The sequence below is a fragment of the Aotus nancymaae genome, unplaced genomic scaffold (assembly GCF_030222135.1).
Source record: "Aotus nancymaae isolate 86718 unplaced genomic scaffold, 86718_ANA_hifiasm-v0.15.2.pri h1tg000014l, whole genome shotgun sequence".
NCBI classification, from domain to species: domain Eukaryota; kingdom Metazoa; phylum Chordata; class Mammalia; order Primates; family Aotidae; genus Aotus; species Aotus nancymaae.
The window spans coordinates 1,190,197-1,209,779 of NW_026988425.1; the positions used below are offsets into that span (position 1 = coordinate 1,190,197).

Here is a 19,583-nt window from a genome sequence, read left to right on the forward strand (position 1 = left end):
GAGCTTTTGCTTGGCTTATGCTCAGACTTTGGCCATGTGAGGGGTAAGGGAATTGGCTATTCAGGCCTGCTGGGCTGCAGCCATCCTCCAGCTCCGCGCTGACCTTGGCCCCTCCTCCCAAGTCCATCCAGACTCCCAGAGGCGCTGTCTCCCTACAGGAACCGCCCGGCTGCTCGCTCTTCCCCTGCGCTGGGTCCTGGCAGGTCAGTGAGTGGGGGCCTGAGAAGGACTGTCCACAGCAGGGTACCACAACTTTCCTGGGGCCATGGCAGCCGCTGAGCCCCTCCCACTCCAGAGAGGGGCCACGTTCTGTGCTTTGCCTGCACTGGGCCCTGGCCTGCCAGGCTGCTGGAGAGACTGGCTCAGTGCCAGCCTGGGGCACCTGCCATGTGTTTGAGCCCAGGTGTGGACCGAAGGTGGACTCCTCGAACACGGCTGGTGCAGCTGTGGGGATTTGCTGCCCAGGGCCAAACCAGTTCTTTCCAAGAGAGACTGGGATTCGAGGGAAGCAGCTCCCAGTAGCTGGTCTCAGATGAGGGCGACCTTCTTCCAAGGAGGGCAGGTCCTTATCTCTTCTGGGGACCACAGAGCCAGGGTGTTAAAGAGGGGGACCCCCGTGACTGGCTCACCTGCCTTTCCTCTACACGAAGGAGGCAAACCCAAGAGGAGGAAAAGAAGTGCGTGTCATGACTCCGCAGAGCTCCCTCCACTGCCTGCGCTCCAGCTGCCCCTGTTCAGCCAAAGTGGGGCTCGGCCCTCGGGGGGCCTAGGTCACGCCTGACTCCACCGCCCTCAGATGGCTGCTGTGTCCACCCAACCACACACTGTAGTGTGTAGGCATGCATGCACTCAGTACACACAAACACTTGGACACGCAGGAGAGCACAAACCCAGGCACACACACACGTGCACACAGAGACACAGCACACACAGACATGGAGATACAGTGGACGGACGCACAGGCACATATGTGCACACAGACACATGCAGACCCACACAGACATGGAAATACAGTGTATGCACACACAGACACATGCATACACAGACACACACAGGTAGATACAGTGGATGGACACAGGCACATGCACAGACACACACAGACACGTGACATACACAAAGACACACACAGGAATGCACATATGGACACCCACACCCATGGACACAGGCATGCAGGTGGACACACACACACACACACACACTGTTGTGGTGGCAACATCCAGTCTCCTCCTCTTGGTCACAGATGACCCAGGCAGGTGAGGACTGGGGCCGTGGACACCCACTGAGCCTTCCTGGAGGCCTCACACTCAGGCGAAGGCGCGCTGTCCAAATACCCACCTCTCGAAAGGACCCGGGCAGGCTGCAGAACTTGTAGGCTGCATAGATGGGCACCATAGCCATGGAGGATGTGGCAATGACCCAGCCCAGTGCGTTGGCCCAGTCGGGGAAGATGTAGGCTCCATAATGGGGGGGCCTGAAGGTCACAATGCTGACCACGACCACGAACTGAAACCAGTGGACACAGAGGTCAGGCAGCTCTCAGCCAGCGGTGCCAGGACAAAGCAAGTATCAGGCAGGCACTTCATGGCAGAGGGTCTCTTGGCTCCCACAGCTGTGCACGTGCAGACCCCAGCAAGGCCTGCAGTCATGGCAGCCGGGCATCCACATCCTCCTGAGGCATGATCTAGCCCGTCCTGTCCCATCCTGTTTTATCCCATCCTATCCCATCCCATTCTACCCCATCCTACCTCATCCTGTTCCATTCCATCCCACCCCACCCCATCTCATCCCATCCTGTTCTATCCCATCCCATCCCACCCCATCCCACCCCATCCCATCCTGTCCCGTCCCATCCCATCCCATCCCATCCCATCCCACCCCATCCCACCCCATCCCATCCTGTCCCGTCCCATCCCATCCCATCCCACCCCATCCCACCCCACCCCATCTCATCCCATCCTGTTCTATCCCATCCCATCCCATCCCACCCCATCCCACCCCACCCCATCCTGTCCCGTCCCATCCCATCCCATCCCATCCCATCCCATCCCACCCCATCCCACCCCACCGCATCCTGTCCCATCCCATCCCATCCCATCCCACCCCATCCCACCCCACCCCATCCTGTCCCGTCCCATCCCATCCCATCCCACCCCATCCCACCCCACCCCATCCTGTCCCGTCCCATCCCATCCCATCTCATCCCATCCCATCCCGTGCCTTCCTGTTCTATTCCTTGCTTGAAATCACAGCAGAACAAATCTGACCACTACTCAGCACACTGAATCTATGCTCCATGGACTGAAGACAGGACTGTGAGCCATGCAGGACAACCCTAGGGGCACCTGAGCTCCATATCTCCTAGAAGCAAATCCGATAAAGTCACAGAGCTATCTCAGAACACCACCACGAAGGTAATGTGAAGGGTGGGGTGGATGCTGCTTGGAGGGGAAGCTTCCCACTCTCCGGAGACTTCTCCTGAGGCAGCTCATGCATTTGTTCATCCACTCCACAAAATGCACCACCATCTAAAAACAGCCTCCGTGTGCCTACATATATGCCGCACACCTGTGTTCCATGTACCCACATGTGGACTGCATGCCTACATATGTACTGCACACCTGACTGTGTTCTGTGCACCACATGTGGACTGCACACCTACATATGTACTGCACACCTGGGTCCTTTCCAAGGAGACAAGGAAAGCTCTGATAGATATGGCTTATGAGATATGAGCTTAACGTGTAACTTTTTCCAAATTGTCCATTTTTCCTCAATTTCAGAGAAGTTGAAGGTCCAAGCCTTCTACCCGGAAAGCACGTTGGATGCGTGTCTCATGCCAGTCTCAGCATCTTCTTCACATGCTGCCTCGAGCCACCTGTAGGTTTGGAGCCAGGTAGCAAAGGACTGGGAAGGGGTTGGGGTCGGGTCTGTCACATGGCCAAAGCCAGGACAGGCAGCTCTTTGGCAAACGAAGCCAGCGTCCTGGAGCATCTGGGATTAGGGGAGCCTGCCCTGGCTGCGCAGAGAGCCCTGAGCACACTTAAACAGCCACGCACGCCTCCCTAGACATGGCAGTTTTGCATATCGGACACGCAGGTATCACTGTAACATGTTTTCCTGCACTGTTCCACTTGCTAGATAGCACTTTTCTTAGAAAGACTGTGCTCCGAGGCCAGCCTGCCCACGTGAGTTGCCTTGCTCTGGCATGATTCCCTTTCAGCAGTGCGGCGGCATCATCGGCCACAGAGTCACGTCAACAAGACTGGGGCGTGTACACCCCTTACAACCAGAGGCCAGCACATGCCAGAGGGCAGGGGACTGTGCCACAACCTGAAGAGACATACAATAATACGGACATTACTTTCCTGCTAAAATGGAAACTTCACAGGATTGCACTGCAATGTTAAATACAAAATGGCACAGAACAATGAAATTGTCACGTTGCTCTCAAGTTGGCAACATGAAGTCCTGTTTCGTATAGTTTGTAGGCTTATCTACAACTACGAAGTGTGTTTCTGTATGAAGTTCGAAGATTTAGTCTAAGATCAGTAGAATGTTAGAATGTTTTACCTCCTAAGATCAAGGTCAGCCCTTTGGATGTTAAAAGGAGAAACCCCCCCAAAGAGAGCCAATGTCTTCATGCAAAACAGCTCGGTTTCAACTAAAGGCTGAACAGTGGGGTGAAGAGGTACTGTGCCAGGCGGGGGAGAGCAGCAGGTGAGTGGGAGGCTGATTTCCCAGGGAGGCTGCCTCACTTTCCCCTCTGAACGGCTGTGTACTCCGTGTCCTATTAAAAGACTGCCCCTGAATCCAGGAGCCTTCAACGGGAGCCTCACAGGAGCAGTTAACTGAGCTTGGATAAGTAAGCATATGTGCAGTCACGCCACGCGGCCTGGAGCTCAGATACGGTGGAGTTGCTGCAAGATGCCGGGTGTGTTCTCTGACACTGTCGAGCTTCTCTGTCTCTCATCTCTTTCCTGCACCCCAGGCACCCGCCCTTGGGAGACCCCTCTGCTTGCAACTACAGGGCTGTCCCACCTGCTGTGTGCAGGTGACGAGGGGTCTCCACACACACAGGCCCTGCTGACCCCAGGACCAGCCCTTGGTCTATGAGAGGGTGTGGCCTGAGTCCCCTGCCCCGTTCCAGGCACCTCCTTGTGCTTGCTGGACTCGGGAGGTGCTTTTCTGCGTGAGCAGCTCGCAGAACATGAGCCTCAGACCTGGACAGCTCTTAGGTGGCCTGTCTAGACCAGGCCGCGCAGTTTTGCTTTGCGAGCCTCCTGGCCTCTACGGTTTGGCGGGGGAAGCACTGCAGGCAATCCCTAATGAATGGGCGCAGACCCGTTCCAACAAAACTCCATTTACAAATGCGGGTGTCTGAAGGCCTTGCCCGGTGGGCCCTGACTCGGCGACCCAGCCCAGGTGACAGAAACAAGTGCCTCCTGGACACAGTGGTGCTGCTGAGTCAGAGGGAGGCCTGCATGAGCGACGAGACAGGGCCGAGGCCACTGCTGCCCTCAGGGTCTCCAGCACTTGGCATCCTCTGTCCCCACCGCCCCGGAAGCTCTAACTTCCACCGTGATCCTCATGGCAGAGATGAGTGCATGGCCCAACTCACCTCCAGCTTCCCCTCCTAACACAGACGCTTGGCCCAAGTGCAGAACTCACATGGCCTGTGACAGGGGTCCAAGGCTACCTGGGACCACATGTGAGGTTTCCTGGGTGGGCGTAGAGGGGAAGGTGGAACCTTCAGGAGACGGGCCTGCCCTTCTGGGCCGAGTTCCGAGACCCCTGACTCCAGCCATAGTGACCTCAGTCTCAAAGCGGCCTTTAGGGGCCCACCCCAGGCCCTACCCCTGGCCTCCTGTGCACTCAATTTGCTCAAGCAACAACCCTCATGCAGCCATTGGACCCCAGGGCAGGTGCCAGAGTGGGGGCAGTGGGCCGATGGGGAAGGGGTGGGCAGCCGAGGTCCCTTACCAGAAGGAAGCAGGGGCTGACCAGCTTCCAGCACAGCCGCCAGTACAGGCTGGGCCGCTGCCCGGTCATCTGCTGGATGTCGTCACTGAACTGCCCGACACCTGAGGGGAGAAGCAGCGGCTTCAGTGCCCATCAGGGCAGCACATTCCCGATGCTGGACACGCGTGGGGGTCCTCGCTGACCCCGAGTCCCACCCACTGACCCCAGGCTCCGGCTACACCCAGCCTCCTGCAGAGGGGGCTGGGCCACACTGCAGCCCACTGGGTGCCTTGCAGATGGGTGGGAGCCCGTGTGCCCGCTCTACTCTGGAGATGCACCAGGAAGACCCGTGCCCCGGCGGGAGCTCCCCGTGCCCCAGCGACAGCCCCTCGGGTCCTCCTCCCCATCCCAAGGCTCTCCCTGTCTCCCTCTGCCACCAGGACTTTTTGTTCACTTAAAAAGGTTGTGGTAAAATACACATAACATAAAACTTACCATTGTAGCCATTTTTATGTGTAGAGTTCATAATGTATTAAGTATTAATACATTCAGATTTTGTGTACCCAACGCCACCACCCTCTTCAGAGCTTCTCCATCTTCCCAAAAGGAAATTCTGACCCCACTAAATGCCAATTTCTCCTGACCCCCAGCCCCCACCGAGCCACTCTGCCATCTGCTTTTTGTCTCAATGAGTGTGACTCTCCTGGGAACCTCTGTGAGTGGGAACACAAGGTGTGGGGCCTTCTGTGACCAGCTTACTTCCCGTAGAGTGTCCCTGAGGCTGTCTGAGCTGCAGCCCACGTCAGCATTCCTTTCTTTTTAAGGCCGAATCATATTCCGTCATAAGAATACCATCACTGTGTCTTCAGAAAAGCTACTTCTAGAAACGTAACAAACATTTTTCCCCCCAAAAGCAAGCACCAGCAGTCTGCTTTAGAAATGCATGTTTTCCTTTCACTGGTATTATCTATATTATCTAACTTCTTTTAGGAACTGACCATAAGAAGACCTTAAGAGTTATTTTTCCCCCCACATCTGGCCTGGTCTGTGACTCGTGCAGCCATAGCTGATCTGCTGAGATTTGGGGCAAGCCTTGTGGGTGTCCCGTGTTCTGTCAGAAAGAAGCCTCCATGCAGAATCCCCTCTCCACACCCCACCTGGGGATATGAACTCGACATGAGAGATGGACTTAGGAGGGAGTGGGGATGCAGACAGGTCGGGCCAGAGCAGCAAAAGGGGGCATCCCCAAGGCCCCTCAAGCTCCAGACTCAGCCTCCCACCAGCAGGTCCCAGGGCCCTGCCGGAGCAGGTGGCATCAGCTCCAAGACCTGCAGGACCTCGGCGCAGTGGAAGCCTGGTGTATTCCAGCATATCTTATTAGAGCACAGATTTTGTTTCATTTAGATGAGGGGTGCTGGATTCCTCTTTGGAAATATAACAGAGCTTGGTCTTCTGAGGTGCAGGATGCCAGGGCCAGCTTTTCCCCGCCTCCCATTGTTTCAGAGACCATGGTGCTGGGGTGAATTCGAGGCACTTTCTCCTTCCTCTGTGAAGCTCTATGTTTTGTTCAGGGGAGATGACAATTAAAGTGATAGATAAAGTATTGATTCCAAGTACCTGTGAAAGCACAAGTTTGATATTTCCCTTTTCTGTAGAACAACACTGAAAAGAATATTCTCAGGATAGGAGCTATTTGTCCTATTGTCTCAAAGCCAGGGTGTTTATCTGGTTATAAATTCCACAGCTCTGAGGCAGAGAAAATGATCCCTCGTATGCAGGCGAGCTAGGTGTCCTCCAAAACCGGGGCTCGCACAGCATCAGAGACGTTCAGCTTTGGCTGGAGAGATGCACCTGTTAGGCCTCATCAGCTCCCTTGAAGCCACCTGGCCAGGTGAGCAGAGCCGGCATCACAGCCCCATTTTACAGAAGACAGAACTCAGGGGAGTGGAGGTGGCTTGCCAGGTCAGCATGCAGGGAAAGAGTAGCCCTGGTGCCAGGCTGGGTTCGTTGCTGTTTAAACCGCCGGTGGACATTCCAGGACACAGCTGGGGTGGCACAGTGGGCAGGAGCTGCGCCCTGTTGGAGGGCCGCCTGCTGACCCTCGGGCCTGACTGCTCTGGAGCCCTGGTTAGCAGGGAAGGCCATGACAGTACCTTCGAAATGCTCTGTGTCACATCCCTGCTGAAGCCCCCAGCATGGATCTGATTGTATTCCCCTATGTGGGGTGGGCTTGCTGGTGCCTCTGGCACGGAGGAGGCTGAAGCCACCTGGCTGCTGTGAACACCTCTGACCACAGTGTGTGTCTTCTGGCTACCATCCAAGCTAAGCACCTCACTGATTCCATCGAAGGGACCAGTGCCAAGCCTCTCCCCTCTGTGAAGCTGTGATGACCCCAACCCAGGCTACCTGCAGCTGAAAGGCATTTCTTCATGGCGGCTTTGTCAGATGGAGAGTGGCACAGCCAACAAACAAGAGGGCGCCAGCCTGGCTGCCTCTCCTGGACTCACCATAGAACCAGGCCACCCCAATGGCTTCGATGAGCACTCCAAAGAGGATGGACGTGCCGGCCGCGAAATGGTCCAGGAGCGTGAAGACGTAGATGCCGCCCTGGAAGAGAGGGATCCTGTGGACCTGCGGGAAGGCTGTTCCCAAAGGTAAGCCTGGCCTGAGGACACACTGTACACACAAGCTCTGTTTCACTCACTGCAAACTCTGGTTTCAGTTCCTAAAATTCAATCCACATGCAGCTTCTTGGGGCCACCTCTATTACAAAAAAATAAAATAAAATAAAAACGACCTCTCCTTTCCTTTCCTAGGGCTTCATGTGCAATTAGAAACGGAAGCAACCGAATGTGGAAGTTGGCAGTGCCTCCCTTGGAGAGGGGGTGGCCTGGGCTCTCCTGCCACATAGATTCTGTCACCCCCAGCGTCCCCCAGTCCCCAAGCCCTAGAGGGAGGCAAGCTTCAGCCTTGGGCGCGTCTAGGGGGAGCTGTCCAGGTGCTGAAGTGACTATGGGAATCACACTCCAGGGAGCTGTCCAGGTGCTGAAGTGACCATGGGAAGCACACTCCGGGGAGCTGTCCAGGTGCTGAAGTGACTGGGACCAAGCTCCAGATGTGCAGTTAACCCTGTGCACTCGTGTGTGTTCATTCGTGTGCGTATGAGCCATTTTCTGGGTGGGTGGGGACGCAGCTTCCTGGAAGCACTGCGGTTCTGTCTGACCTGACAGTCCCAGCCAGGCCACCCTGTGCCACATGCTAAGGAGACATAACCAGGAGAAGGCAAAGCTGGCAATGGTACATACGTTGGTGACGCAGAACAGAGAGAGGAGGAAGGTCGCCAGTACAATGAAGAGCGTGAAGAGCTCACGGTGTCTGTGCAGCAGCTGGAACTCGTCGATGAGTCCGGTGATCACCGACTCCATGCCGCCCATCTGCACACAGAGCACAGGGTCAGGCTGCAGGCTGGGGCACTGCTCACTGCAGCCTGGGCCGAGATCTACTCGTCACTCAGTGGACGCACACCCGGGGATGCACATGGAACAGGGGCCGCACAGCTGTCCAGGGTGCAGGACGCCTGGTAGCAAGGACAGCTGTTGGCAAGAGCTTCTCTGGTGGCATGACCGCAGGAGAGAGGACCCAGAGGGACCGCGCTATGCATGGTACGGGGGAGCTCAGAGGGACCACGCTATCCACAGAAGGGGGAACCCAGAGGGGCCACTCTATCCATGGTAGGGAGGACCCAGAGGGGATACTCTATCCATGGTAGGAGGGACCCAAAGGGACCACTCTATCCACGGTAGGGAGACCCAGAGGGACCATGCTATCTACAGTAGGGGAGACCCAGAGGGACCACACTGTCCATGGTAGGGGATTTGTAGCCTTGTCAACGTCTCTGGATGGGTAAGATGTGGTATAGCTAAAATACCAGCACCCTGTCCACTACTACTACACAGGCTTGGCTCAGCCAAATTTTCCCAAGCAAGATGACCCCCGCACGCAAAGCTTTTGGGTGCACCTGGCCCAGTCACTGGCTACACCTCCCCAGTGGAGCCTCCTGACTCCCAGCGTCCTCCCATGGGATGCCATCCAGGCACCTGACTCCTGCTTAGCGACCTTCTTTGCCTTGCTTAGTCCAGACCCTCCTTCATGCTCCTACATCAGGAACATGAAACCTGTGGTCAACTCAGGGGCCGTGGCCCAGCTGGGTAGGAGATGAGTGAGGGCTGGATGCATGACCAGTGTTTATGTGGAAAGGGATTCTGGGTCCCAAGCAGTTGACAGGGAAGAAGGAGCCTGAGAAAGTCCAGCTGGTCCAGGGCTGATCAAGGGCTGGACCCACCACCCCCAGCAGCTGGACATGCAGAGGCCACACGCAAAGCATTCAGAGCCAGGCCTGGGATCCGTGGGCACCAGGAACTTCTGCTGCCCTCCCCATTCCTTGTGGAGGAGGCAAGGGTTCCAGGGAAAGCCCTGAGACAGGAAGGACCTGCTGTGTGCCCGCCAAGGCCCCACCACTCTGGTGTCCTGAGCCAAGTCTTTGGTGGCCAGGGCCCTGCTGCATGTGTGTGCATGCATCTATGCATATGTGCACGTGTGTGAGTGCATACATGTGTGAGTGCATGCATGTGTGTGCACGTTCATGTGTGTACCTGTGTGTGTGCATGCATGTGTGCATTCATATATGTGTGTGCGTGCATGTATGTGTGTGAGTGCCTGTGTGTGTGTGAGTGCATGCATGTATGTACATTCGTGTTTGTATGTGTGCATGCATGTGTGCATTCATGTATGTGTGTGTGCATGTATGTGTGCACACACATGCGTGTATGCATGTGTGTGCATTCGTGTGTGTACATGTGTATGTGCATGTGTGCACGTATGAGTGCATGCATGTGTATGCATGCAATGTATGTGCACATTTGTACCTGTGTGCATGTGTGCATGCGTGTGTGCATTTGTGTATGTGTGTGCGTGTGTGTGTGTGTGAGTGCATGCATGTGTGTATGCATACCTGTGTATGTGTGCATGTGTGTGTGTGAATTTGTGTACATGCCTGTGTGTGCACGTGTGGGTGCATGCATGTGTGTGTGCTTGAGTGCATGCATGTGTGTGTGCATTCATGTGTACCTGTGTGTATGTCTGCATGCATGTGTGTGCATTCGTGTATGTGTGCATGCATTCATGTATGTGTTCATGTGTGTGTATGTGTGCATCTGTGTGCATTCATGTATGTTTGTGCACATTTGTGTGCATGTGTGTGCTTGTGCGCATGCATGTGTGGGTGCATTCATGTGTACCTGTGTATGTCTGCATGCATGTGTGTGCATTCGTGTATGTGTGCATGCATTCATGTATGTGTTCATGTGTGTGTATGTGTGCATCTGTGTGCATTCGTGTATGTGTGCACATTTGTGTGCATGTGTGTGCTTGTGCATGCATGTGTGTGCATGCATGCACGTGTGTGCATGCACATGTCCAGGATCTGTAGGTGGCTCAGGGCAGGTCACATGGGTACCCCAGAGTAGAGTGATAAAGGAAAAGTTAAACTCCAGTCACCACTCACCCCAGCCCCAAGAAAGGTCTCCCAAATAATTGTGGGGCTTACTTGAGTTGAGCACAGGAGGTCTGGGGGCCGTCCGTGAGCCCAGGGGTCTTGCTTGACCCTGGGAGGACAGGGCCCCCTTGGGTGGAAGGAGCCCAAGTGCCAAGGATGGGGCTCGGTGGTGCAGGTTACTCACGGCACTGTCGATGCCCAGGGTGAGCAGCATGATGAAGAAGACCACGGCCCAGGCCGAGGACAGCGGGAGTGTGGCGATGGCCTCTGGGTAGATGATGAAGATCAGCCCTGGCCCTGAAACCAGAACCCACGCTGCTTTCCACGGAGCTCATGCAGTGTTCTCCCACCCACCCCACCCCCACGCCACCCCACCCCATCCTGAGAGGCCAACAGGGCCCACCACAGGCCTATAAGGACTAGGGCTGGTGCAGCCCTGCTGAAAAGCCTCCTTCCTGTGCATGCAGCAGATCCTGGCCTGGGACTCAGGAAAACGGAAACCCAGAAGCAATCCGAGGGCTTCAGTCCACACCCACTACCCAGCAACGGGGCTCCCCCAGATCGCCTGCATCCTCAAGGGCTATGGGGGCGCTGGGAGAAGGGAGAGGTAGAAATGAGGAGAGGGCAGGAGGGGTTTCCAAGGTGGTCCTGCCCTTTGTCCCAAGGGACACCTGCTAATTCCTTCTAGTTGGTTTTTCCTGCATGTATCATGTAATATACACACACAGGCACATGCACGCACATGTATGAACACACATTTGTGCACTCACACTCATATGTGCACAAACACAGACACACACAGGCCCAGGCACACGAGCACAAGCACACACAAATCACACACATCCACATTACTTAGTAGCCTAATTTCTAAATTTAGCAATACATTAGGGATACGTTCCTGGCCTCCACCTCCCAGGCACACAAGGAGGTGAAGGTCCTCCCACGAGGTTAGATATGGCTGTACTTGGCCAATGCATGGTGAACCCACGATGAGCAGGTCCCTGCGAGTGAAGCTTAGTAAAGAAGCATGTGGCTCCTTCACCACCGCCCCCACCATGGGGTCTGGGAGGTCACATCAACACAGGTTGCTATCAGCTGGGGCCCTGGGGGCTCAGAGGAGCAGCACATCCTGATGCACACAGGGTTGGAGACCACGGGGGCCCAGATGGAGGCTTCGAAGATGAGAGATAAACCTGCAACCCTGCTATCCCTGCAAGCCAGAGAGGGGCACGCCAGGCTGAGGGTGGTGTGGCCAAGGCAGGAGGTATCCCCACACAGCTCTCTTGGGAAACAACACGTGCTTCCTGCTACCAGCAGGCAGACTCAGGTGGAGGTGGGTTGGGAGGGTGGTAGCCACGCATTCGAAAGTCAATGCAATTTGGTGTCCGATGACCCCAAAGTGAAAACCAGTCCCACAGGCAACTGACCACTGACCATTTTAGAAGCCTCACATCCTCTACTGGCCGGCGGGTCTCCTGAGTCCAGTCGACCTGCAACAGACTCCCGTGTCCTCACGGGCACGTGTCTGGCCCTAGCCTGTGGGAATAGGCCTGTGCCCAGCCTTTTAAATGATCAAAGGCCAGAGCCAGGGGCTGTTCCTAAAGGTCTTTCAGGGGCCTTACTGTCAGCCAAGCAGCAGGATCAGGCCCGGCTCTCACAGCTCCCTGATACCCTGGTGGCCGGGGGCAGCCTCTGCGTGGGGTCGGGGAGGCGGGCTTCCCTGAGACCTTCTGAGGCTTAGATGGTCTAAGTCAGGAGCCTGGGAAGATATTCATCAGCTCGGGGAACATAATGTCAACATCCTCGCCTTCATTTCCGTACCTGCATTAACATTTCACCCTGTTTTCTTGAGAATTAAGGCTGAAAATGACATTTACTTTGCTCGTCATGAAACGCATAGAAGATATTCAGCTATTTTCAGGGGTTAATAGAGGTCTTGCAAACGACGCTAGTTATCATAATAAAGGGCAAAAAGAGTGAGAAGATGCGAAAGTGCAGCAATGAGTAAATTTCACTCTCCGCGTTTATTTGCACGATGCTTTCCTTCTCCCGCTTTGACTGAATTTTTTCTTCTAGAGGGAAGAACACGGGCTTAGGAGGCCCACGTCTGAGCTGTGGCTCCAGCCCCAACCCCGGCTTTCTGTTGCAAGCGTGGAGGGGCCCTTTCAGGTCTCCAAGCCTGTTCCTACCTGCAGTGCCAGGGTCCTAGTGACTCAGAGGGGGTCAAGGCTGCCTGGCCCTGTGCTTGTCACTCCCCACCCTTGCTGAGCCCCAACTCCCGGGTAGAGGTCAGTCAGCGACAACACCCACGGGACAGGGGCTTTTCTGAACATGATCATTCCTCACCAACCCAGTCCCCGGGAGAAGACAGTCCAGAGGAGCAAGGATGGGGACGCAGGATGGGAGCCTGCCCAACCTGGGGGCCCATGTCTGGAAGGAAAGGGCCTTGTCCACATCCGTGCGGCACAGCAGGCCTGGAGGCAGGCGGGGGCTCTGCTGGCTGACAGACCGAGAAGCCTGGAGACTCCTCGGAGCTCTCGGCTGGCCCAAGTTAGAGCTGCCAATGCCACGGCTTCTCATGCCAAGCACCAGAGCCTGGCAGTGGCCCCAATTGCCTGGGCCTCCCCTCACCCCAGCATCTGTGCCCGTCCTGCCGGCTCCTTCCTGCCTGGCATACTTCCTTCTTCGGCCAAGGCCTCCCCATACCCCGGCATCTCTGCCGATCCTGCTGGCTCCTTCCTGCCTGGCACACTTCCTTCTGCGGCTGAGGCCTCCCCAAGTCACCTGCGCCTGCCCAAGCCCTGGACTCCTCCTCACCCCCTCAGAGACAACTCCAGGCATGCAGGGACACTCGGCGTCACACATCTGCCTGGTGAGCAGGCAGGGACACCTGTGCTGGAGGCCTCAGGGGTCTCCCAGCTGCTCCGTGGCCGAGCTGACGTCCCCGGCGTCCCAGGCCGGCTTCAGGTGTTGCTGGAACAGCTCGTTCCTCCCCTTCCCTGAACTGCACGTTCCCCCACCACGTGGCAAGCAAACACCTAGAGGGCCCTGAGTGACAACCTCCACTCCAGACCCTCGCAGGGCAGCCTCACATGGCGTCTGCAGGGAGCAGCGGAGGGACTGCGGCACAGCTGTGCCGCTCAGTTGCCTTTGGGCTTGAGGTTCTGCATCCAGGGATGGAGGGCCCGGGAAGGGCAGGGCAGGGAAGGTGTGGGGGCGGCGAGGGGTGGGCAGGTCTGTGCTGGGACGTGTGCCACTCCGGCCACCGCCCTTTAAGAGTAAGGCAGCAACTCTCTCTGACGTTGCTCAGACCCCATGCGTCTCCTTCCTCTCTTGCAAGGACAAAGGCTTTGCTGAGAGCTCGGCGCCACTGCTACACGGAGCAGGCCCGGGTACGGCAGGAGGGGCTCACCGTCCTTGGCCACGTCCGCGATGGGCACGCTGTGCTTCTGCGCCATGTACCCCAGGAAGGAGAAGACGACGAAGCCGGAGGAGAAGCTCGTCACGGAGTTGATGGAGGTGGTGACAATCGCATCCCTGCAAGAACAAGACAAGCCGTCTCAGGAACCAGCTGAGCTGCAGAGGTTGTAATTTTCCAGTCATTATTCTTAATTAACTGTGTCTGGGGAAGGGGAGGAAAGTTTCTGGAGGGGCCACTTTTCCCAGCGAGCCGGCCCCTTAGCAGCCTGGCAGAGCTGTCCTTGGGCCACCTCGGCCCGCTGGCTGAGCTGCTCAAGGCTCAGCCATCAGGGCTCAGGGTGGGCAACTGCCCCTGTGCCCAGCGAGTCCTGTGGTGGGCGCCCCACCTGCCTCGCCAGGCAGAGCTTCCAGAACCTTGAGAACACACACCTCCTGGGAACCTCGCTAAGATGCAGACGCTGACTGGGCAGGTCTCGTGGGGTCACAGGGGCTGCGTTTCCCGTAAACTCCCAGGGTGCTGGTGCTCCTGGCCTGGGGGCCCCACTCAGAGCTGGAGGCATGCAAGGGGGGACCGGGAGGGTCCTGGGGTCGGTCAGGGCACCAGTGTCCTCCTCTTGGGTTCCTGTGTGGCCTGTCGCCGGGCTGAAGGACCACACGCTTCATCTGCAGAGTGCCTGGACCCAGGTGGATGCAGGCGGGCTCCGGGCAGGGCTGCCAAGCTCAGGACCTGCCTTCCAGCACCTACTCTCCATGGAGCCTGCCTGTGGTCTGTCTGGCCATTCTGCTACACACACTGTCCCTGTGTTTTTACTGTGTTTATCCTCATGATGTGAAAGAAAGTAAACACAAGCCCATAAAGTTCAAAGAAAGCAGGTCCCAGATAAAATTCTGTTTCTGTTTTCAGGAGGATTTTGGGTCCAGCATGGGGCTTTGGGTGACTGCCGGTAACACAGGTGCACACGGGATGGAGGGACACGCTCAGGGTTTGTGAAGCCAGACCCCAAGGGAGGATGGAGACCTCACTGGGGCTGGTGTGAGGGAGGAGGCTGTGTCCCTGTGGAGGGAGGGGCTGGCCTTGCCACTGGTGAGGGGGGCATCAGTGGGGCATCATCTGCCAGCAGGTCAGGCCTAGGCAGGTCCCTCCCAGGAGGTGATGTGCCCACCAGGTTCAGCACCTTCACTAGAGTTGAAATCAGAATCGTGTTGGGAGCTGCCTCACCGTCGCATCTGTCTGAAAGGCCACACCGCTCACGGACTTGTGGGTTCAGTTTATCCACCCTGTCCTCACCCAGGGACGCACAATTTCTGGGAGTCAACGACCCCTCCCCAGTATCGGCAAGGCCCTCACCCAGCCCTGCTAGGGGCTCACCTGTAGCAGTTGTTGGTGAACTTGTTGTAGCTGGAGAAGGCGATCAGCACCCCAAACCCCACGCCCAGGGAGAAGCACACCTGGGTGGCCGCATCAATCCAAACCTGCAGAGCCAGAGACCAGTGAGGGGCTGCCCCAGGAAAGCGCAGGCCCGTGGGCAAAGGACCCGAGCACCCTCCCATCCTGGCCCGATGCCAAGGCCTCTAAACTCAACACCAGCCTCGAGAAGCAAATGGCAGCAGCACAACCGTGGAAAACGAACTCTCTCTGGACAGCGGCCTGAAAGAGCCAGAGAAGCAGGAGGCTGTCTTTGTCCATTGATCTGGGATTCCCCATGGAGTATCTATCAGGGCAGCGATTCCACGGAACCAGAGGTGCCCTGCTCCGTAGCCCTCAGAACAGCATGGACTCATCCACACGCTGCACGATGGCGGCACCCTGATAACCCTCAGAGCAGCACGGACTCATCCACACACATGATGGCGGCGCCCTGATAACCCTCAAAGTCATGGACTCATCCACACACATGATGCCGGCGCCCTGATAACCCTCAGAGCAGCACGGACTCATCCACACACATGATGCCGGCGCCCTGATAACCCTCAGAACAGCACGGACTCATCCACACACATGATGGCGGCGGCCTGATAACCCTCAAAGTCATGGACTCATCCACATACATGATGATGGTGTCCTAATTAGACACACAGCAGCAATGCCTGCTTTGTATCTTTTCTGAAGCATAAGCAGCACAGGTGCACAGCGGCACCTTGGGCATGGCCAGGAGCCCACCTGCAGCTTAGACGCTGGTGCTGTGCCTGCCCAGCTCGGTAGATGGCACCCATGACTCTGGACATGAAAGGAAAGGTGGGTGGGTCCATGATTAGACCAATATGGTGTTTTAAAAAGTCAGCCACAAACCTGCTAAGGTGAGGGCACCGCAGAGATTTTTCAGTGGCTCAGATGCCCATCTTTCCCCTACCCAGGACTTGGGTGGGGGAGAAGGATCAGTCAAACCCCTTGGAGGCATTCAGGGGACTGGTCAGTCAGGGCTGTCCCTGCGAGTCCATGAGCTCATGGTACAGGCCTGTGGGCCAGGATGCTGAGGCAGAGACACAAGATGCTCCTGCTGGGGAGGCCAGGTGGGTCTCAGGGCATCCCAGGTCCCAGGTCAAGCGTGCCTGAGCTTGACCGAGCAAGTAAGTTGGGTGCTGCAGAGGAGGTGGGGCCCTCTGTTTTTTGGGCAGCATGTCAGGGCCTCAAGGCCACCCCAGTTCCTGGGACAGTGTGTTTGAGGGCAGACAGCCCGGCCCCGCAGTCAGGGCTGTAGAGGTGGCCAGTGTCTCAGCATGAGGGGAGGAGCCAGGCCTAGAGTGGCTGGGTGGGCAGTGGGTGGAGAGGCTCATACCCTGCTGTCCCATGTGGCTCCCATGCTGGTCATCAGTCACCTGCCTGGCCAGGTGGCTACAGGTTGGATCAGGTGTCACAGGGGAGTGTACACCTCCTCCTCAACCAGAGCTGTGTGTGCGGCTCAGGCCTCTGCTCAATGCCAACCCCAGAACCAGTGCCCATGGCTGCCTCCCTGGGCCTCACCTCATGCACTTCCACTACAGGACCTGGAATTGTCCTTTCCTTCCTTTTCTTTCCTAATTTTCCTCACTATGCATCAATCCATCCCTTATCTATCAATCAATCATCCACCAATCATCTATCACTGTCATCTATCCTTCCATCACCAATCTATCATCTACCTGTCATCTCTATCAACCACCCATCATCTATGAATCTATGAAGGACATGTGTGTGCATGTTTTTACCTCCATCCATCCTGTTGTATGTCTGTCCTTCTGTGTACCTACCAATCACCCATCCACCCATCGACCTAATCATCCGTTCATCATCCATCCACCCATCCATCCATCATCCATCGTCCATCCATCCATCCATCCATCCACCCATCCATCATCCATTATCCATCATCCATCATCCATCCATCATCCATCCATGCTATCCAGCTACCGACCTATCAGCCACCTAATTTTTGACATCTCATCTTTGTAATTTGTTCTCCAGTGAGCATCTTTTCAAGTGCATTGGTGTTTGTTTTGCCTCCTCCTGGGGCTGCCTATTCTTCCCGGCTGGAGCACTAGGTTCTAGGTTGTCCTTGTGGTATTTTTCTTTGATTCAATAATATGCCCTGCTCCTGCAAGCACACCCTTTGGCTTCACTTCGGTCTTTCTAGGCTGCTGATGCCCTGCTGACTTCATGGCTTGTCTGGCTCCAGCTCTGCAGTTGTGGGTCCCTGGCCACTGCTGATTTTGCTGCCCTGGTTGTCCTCCTCTCTCCTCCTTGGTTCCTGTGGCCACACGCCTGCTGCACTCGTGGCTCAGGCCCTGTCTCCACTGGGGATTCCCCTAGTCCACCTGGTTTCCAACCATGCCCCATGTGAGCTGCCGTTTTTCTCACACCAGCCTTCCGCCAATGGCGGCTTCTACTTCTGGGCCTGTTTCCCAGAAACGGTGCAGTCTCTTCTCCCTCTGTCAACAAGGGACGCATTCCCCAACCAAGTCTCCTCCTTTCAGGAGAGGAGACTAACCTTGAATTATGTCTTCTTTTGCTGAAGAAATCTGCAGCCTGACTCTGGATGGAGTGTTGACGTGATTTAATTTAGATGACTCACACTGTACCATGGGCACTTGGAATTCAGTTTCCTGAGGAAAGAACCCTGGTTTCTGCAACTCTGACACATCGCAGCCCTGGCAGGCAATGAATATGGAGCCCTGGAATTCCAGAGCCCCCCCATGGACCATGAAGCAGGGAGTGGGCTGTACTCACAGATGCCTCGCAGAGCCGATAGAAATCAACACTCAGGTACGCTCTGATGCCGTCTATGGCTCCGGGGAGGGTGACCCCACGCAGCAGCAGGGCAGTGAGGACCACGTATGGCATGGTGGCTGTGATCCACACCACCTGCAGGAGGGGACAGTGTCACCAGCTGCACAGGCGGGGCCCTCGGTGGAAGCAGACACTGGCAGGAGAGCACAGAGCTGCCCTGACGGCTTGTCCTCTGATTGGGAAGCCCAATTCCCAAACATTTCCTGGGATGCCAGCTCAGCAAATGCTCACTGGAGTGAGACGGTCAGACGCTTTCTGTCCTGCACACCCTCCCTGGGGATGGAATGGGAAGAACAACTTGGCAGGGAAAACACATTCCTTTTCTGCATTCGCTCTGCCAGAGCAGCTGGGAGTAGCTGATGATGGGGGATTTCTGATGTGTGGAATGTGAGTGGACTCACACTGGGGAAGGGCCCCGTGGCACGATGAAGGGCAGCTCTGGGCTGCATCCCTGAGGGAGGCTCCTGCGGCTGCTGCCATGCCACACACACTATTCCAAGGGAGGGGCATGCCTTGATCAAAACTGGTTTGGGCCCACATAACAAATACAGTTTTGTTATTTTTTTTTTCGAGATGGAGTTTCGCTTTCCCAGGCTGGAGTGCAATAGCATGATCTCGGCTCACTGCAACCTCTGTGTCCCGGGTTCAAGCGATTCTCCTGCCTCAGTCTCCTGTGTAGCTGGGAGGCACACAGGAGAGACACACAGGCACCCGCCACCATGCCCGGCTAAACTTGTATTTTTAGTAGAGACAAGGTTTCATCATGTTGACCGAGCTAGTCTTGAATTCCTGACCTCAAGGGATCTGCCCACCTTGGCCTCCCAAAATGTTTTTATCAACAAAAAATCATGCCTCTCAAAGTATTTTTATCAACAAAAAGTCACGTTGTGTGTGTCTTTCTGCCAGAAACACTGCTGTGGGTGCTTCCCTCCTGAGGCCCTTCCACAAACACAGACACATGTAGACCCCAAACCCAACTGTGCCATGTGTCCACCCAGCCCAGCCGGGACCACGTGTCCACCTCCCCCCACCCAGCCATGGCCATGTGTCCACCCAAGCCAACCCAGCACAGCCACAGGTGTGACCCCAGCCGTGCCACATGTACACTCCCATCCTGATGACGTGTACATGTGGCCACATGTACACTCCCATCCTGATGACGTGTACACGTGACCACATGTACAATCCCAATCTGTGGACGTGTACACGTGGCCACATGTACACTCCCAACCTGATCACGGCCACTGCCATTTGGGTTTCCCCAAACTCAGCCTTGGCCACGTGTCCACCCCAACCTGGCCATGACAACATCTGTAGCACAAAACCCTACTGGGGCCACATGTGCCCCCCGCCCAGCCACGGCCACATGTCCACTTGGTGGCCCCA

General features: G+C 56.2%; 1 protein-coding gene across 1 annotated transcript in view; it reads right to left on the reverse strand.

Annotated features, from left to right (window-relative positions):
- SLC6A3 (solute carrier family 6 member 3) overlaps window positions 1–19,583 on the reverse strand; it is a 49,307-nt gene that overhangs the window by 7,927 nt on the left and 21,797 nt on the right. The window contains exons 6-13 of the mRNA XM_021675413.2: window positions 18,138–18,272; window positions 15,303–15,406; window positions 13,926–14,050; window positions 10,698–10,810; window positions 8,265–8,393; window positions 7,467–7,566; window positions 4,981–5,081; window positions 1,336–1,503 (exon numbers count right to left, since the gene is read on the reverse strand). Of these exons, the coding sequence (XP_021531088.2) occupies window positions 1,336–1,503; window positions 4,981–5,081; window positions 7,467–7,566; window positions 8,265–8,393; window positions 10,698–10,810; window positions 13,926–14,050; window positions 15,303–15,406; window positions 18,138–18,272 (975 nt within the window). The remainder of the gene's footprint in view (window positions 1–1,335; window positions 1,504–4,980; window positions 5,082–7,466; window positions 7,567–8,264; window positions 8,394–10,697; window positions 10,811–13,925; window positions 14,051–15,302; window positions 15,407–18,137; window positions 18,273–19,583) is intronic.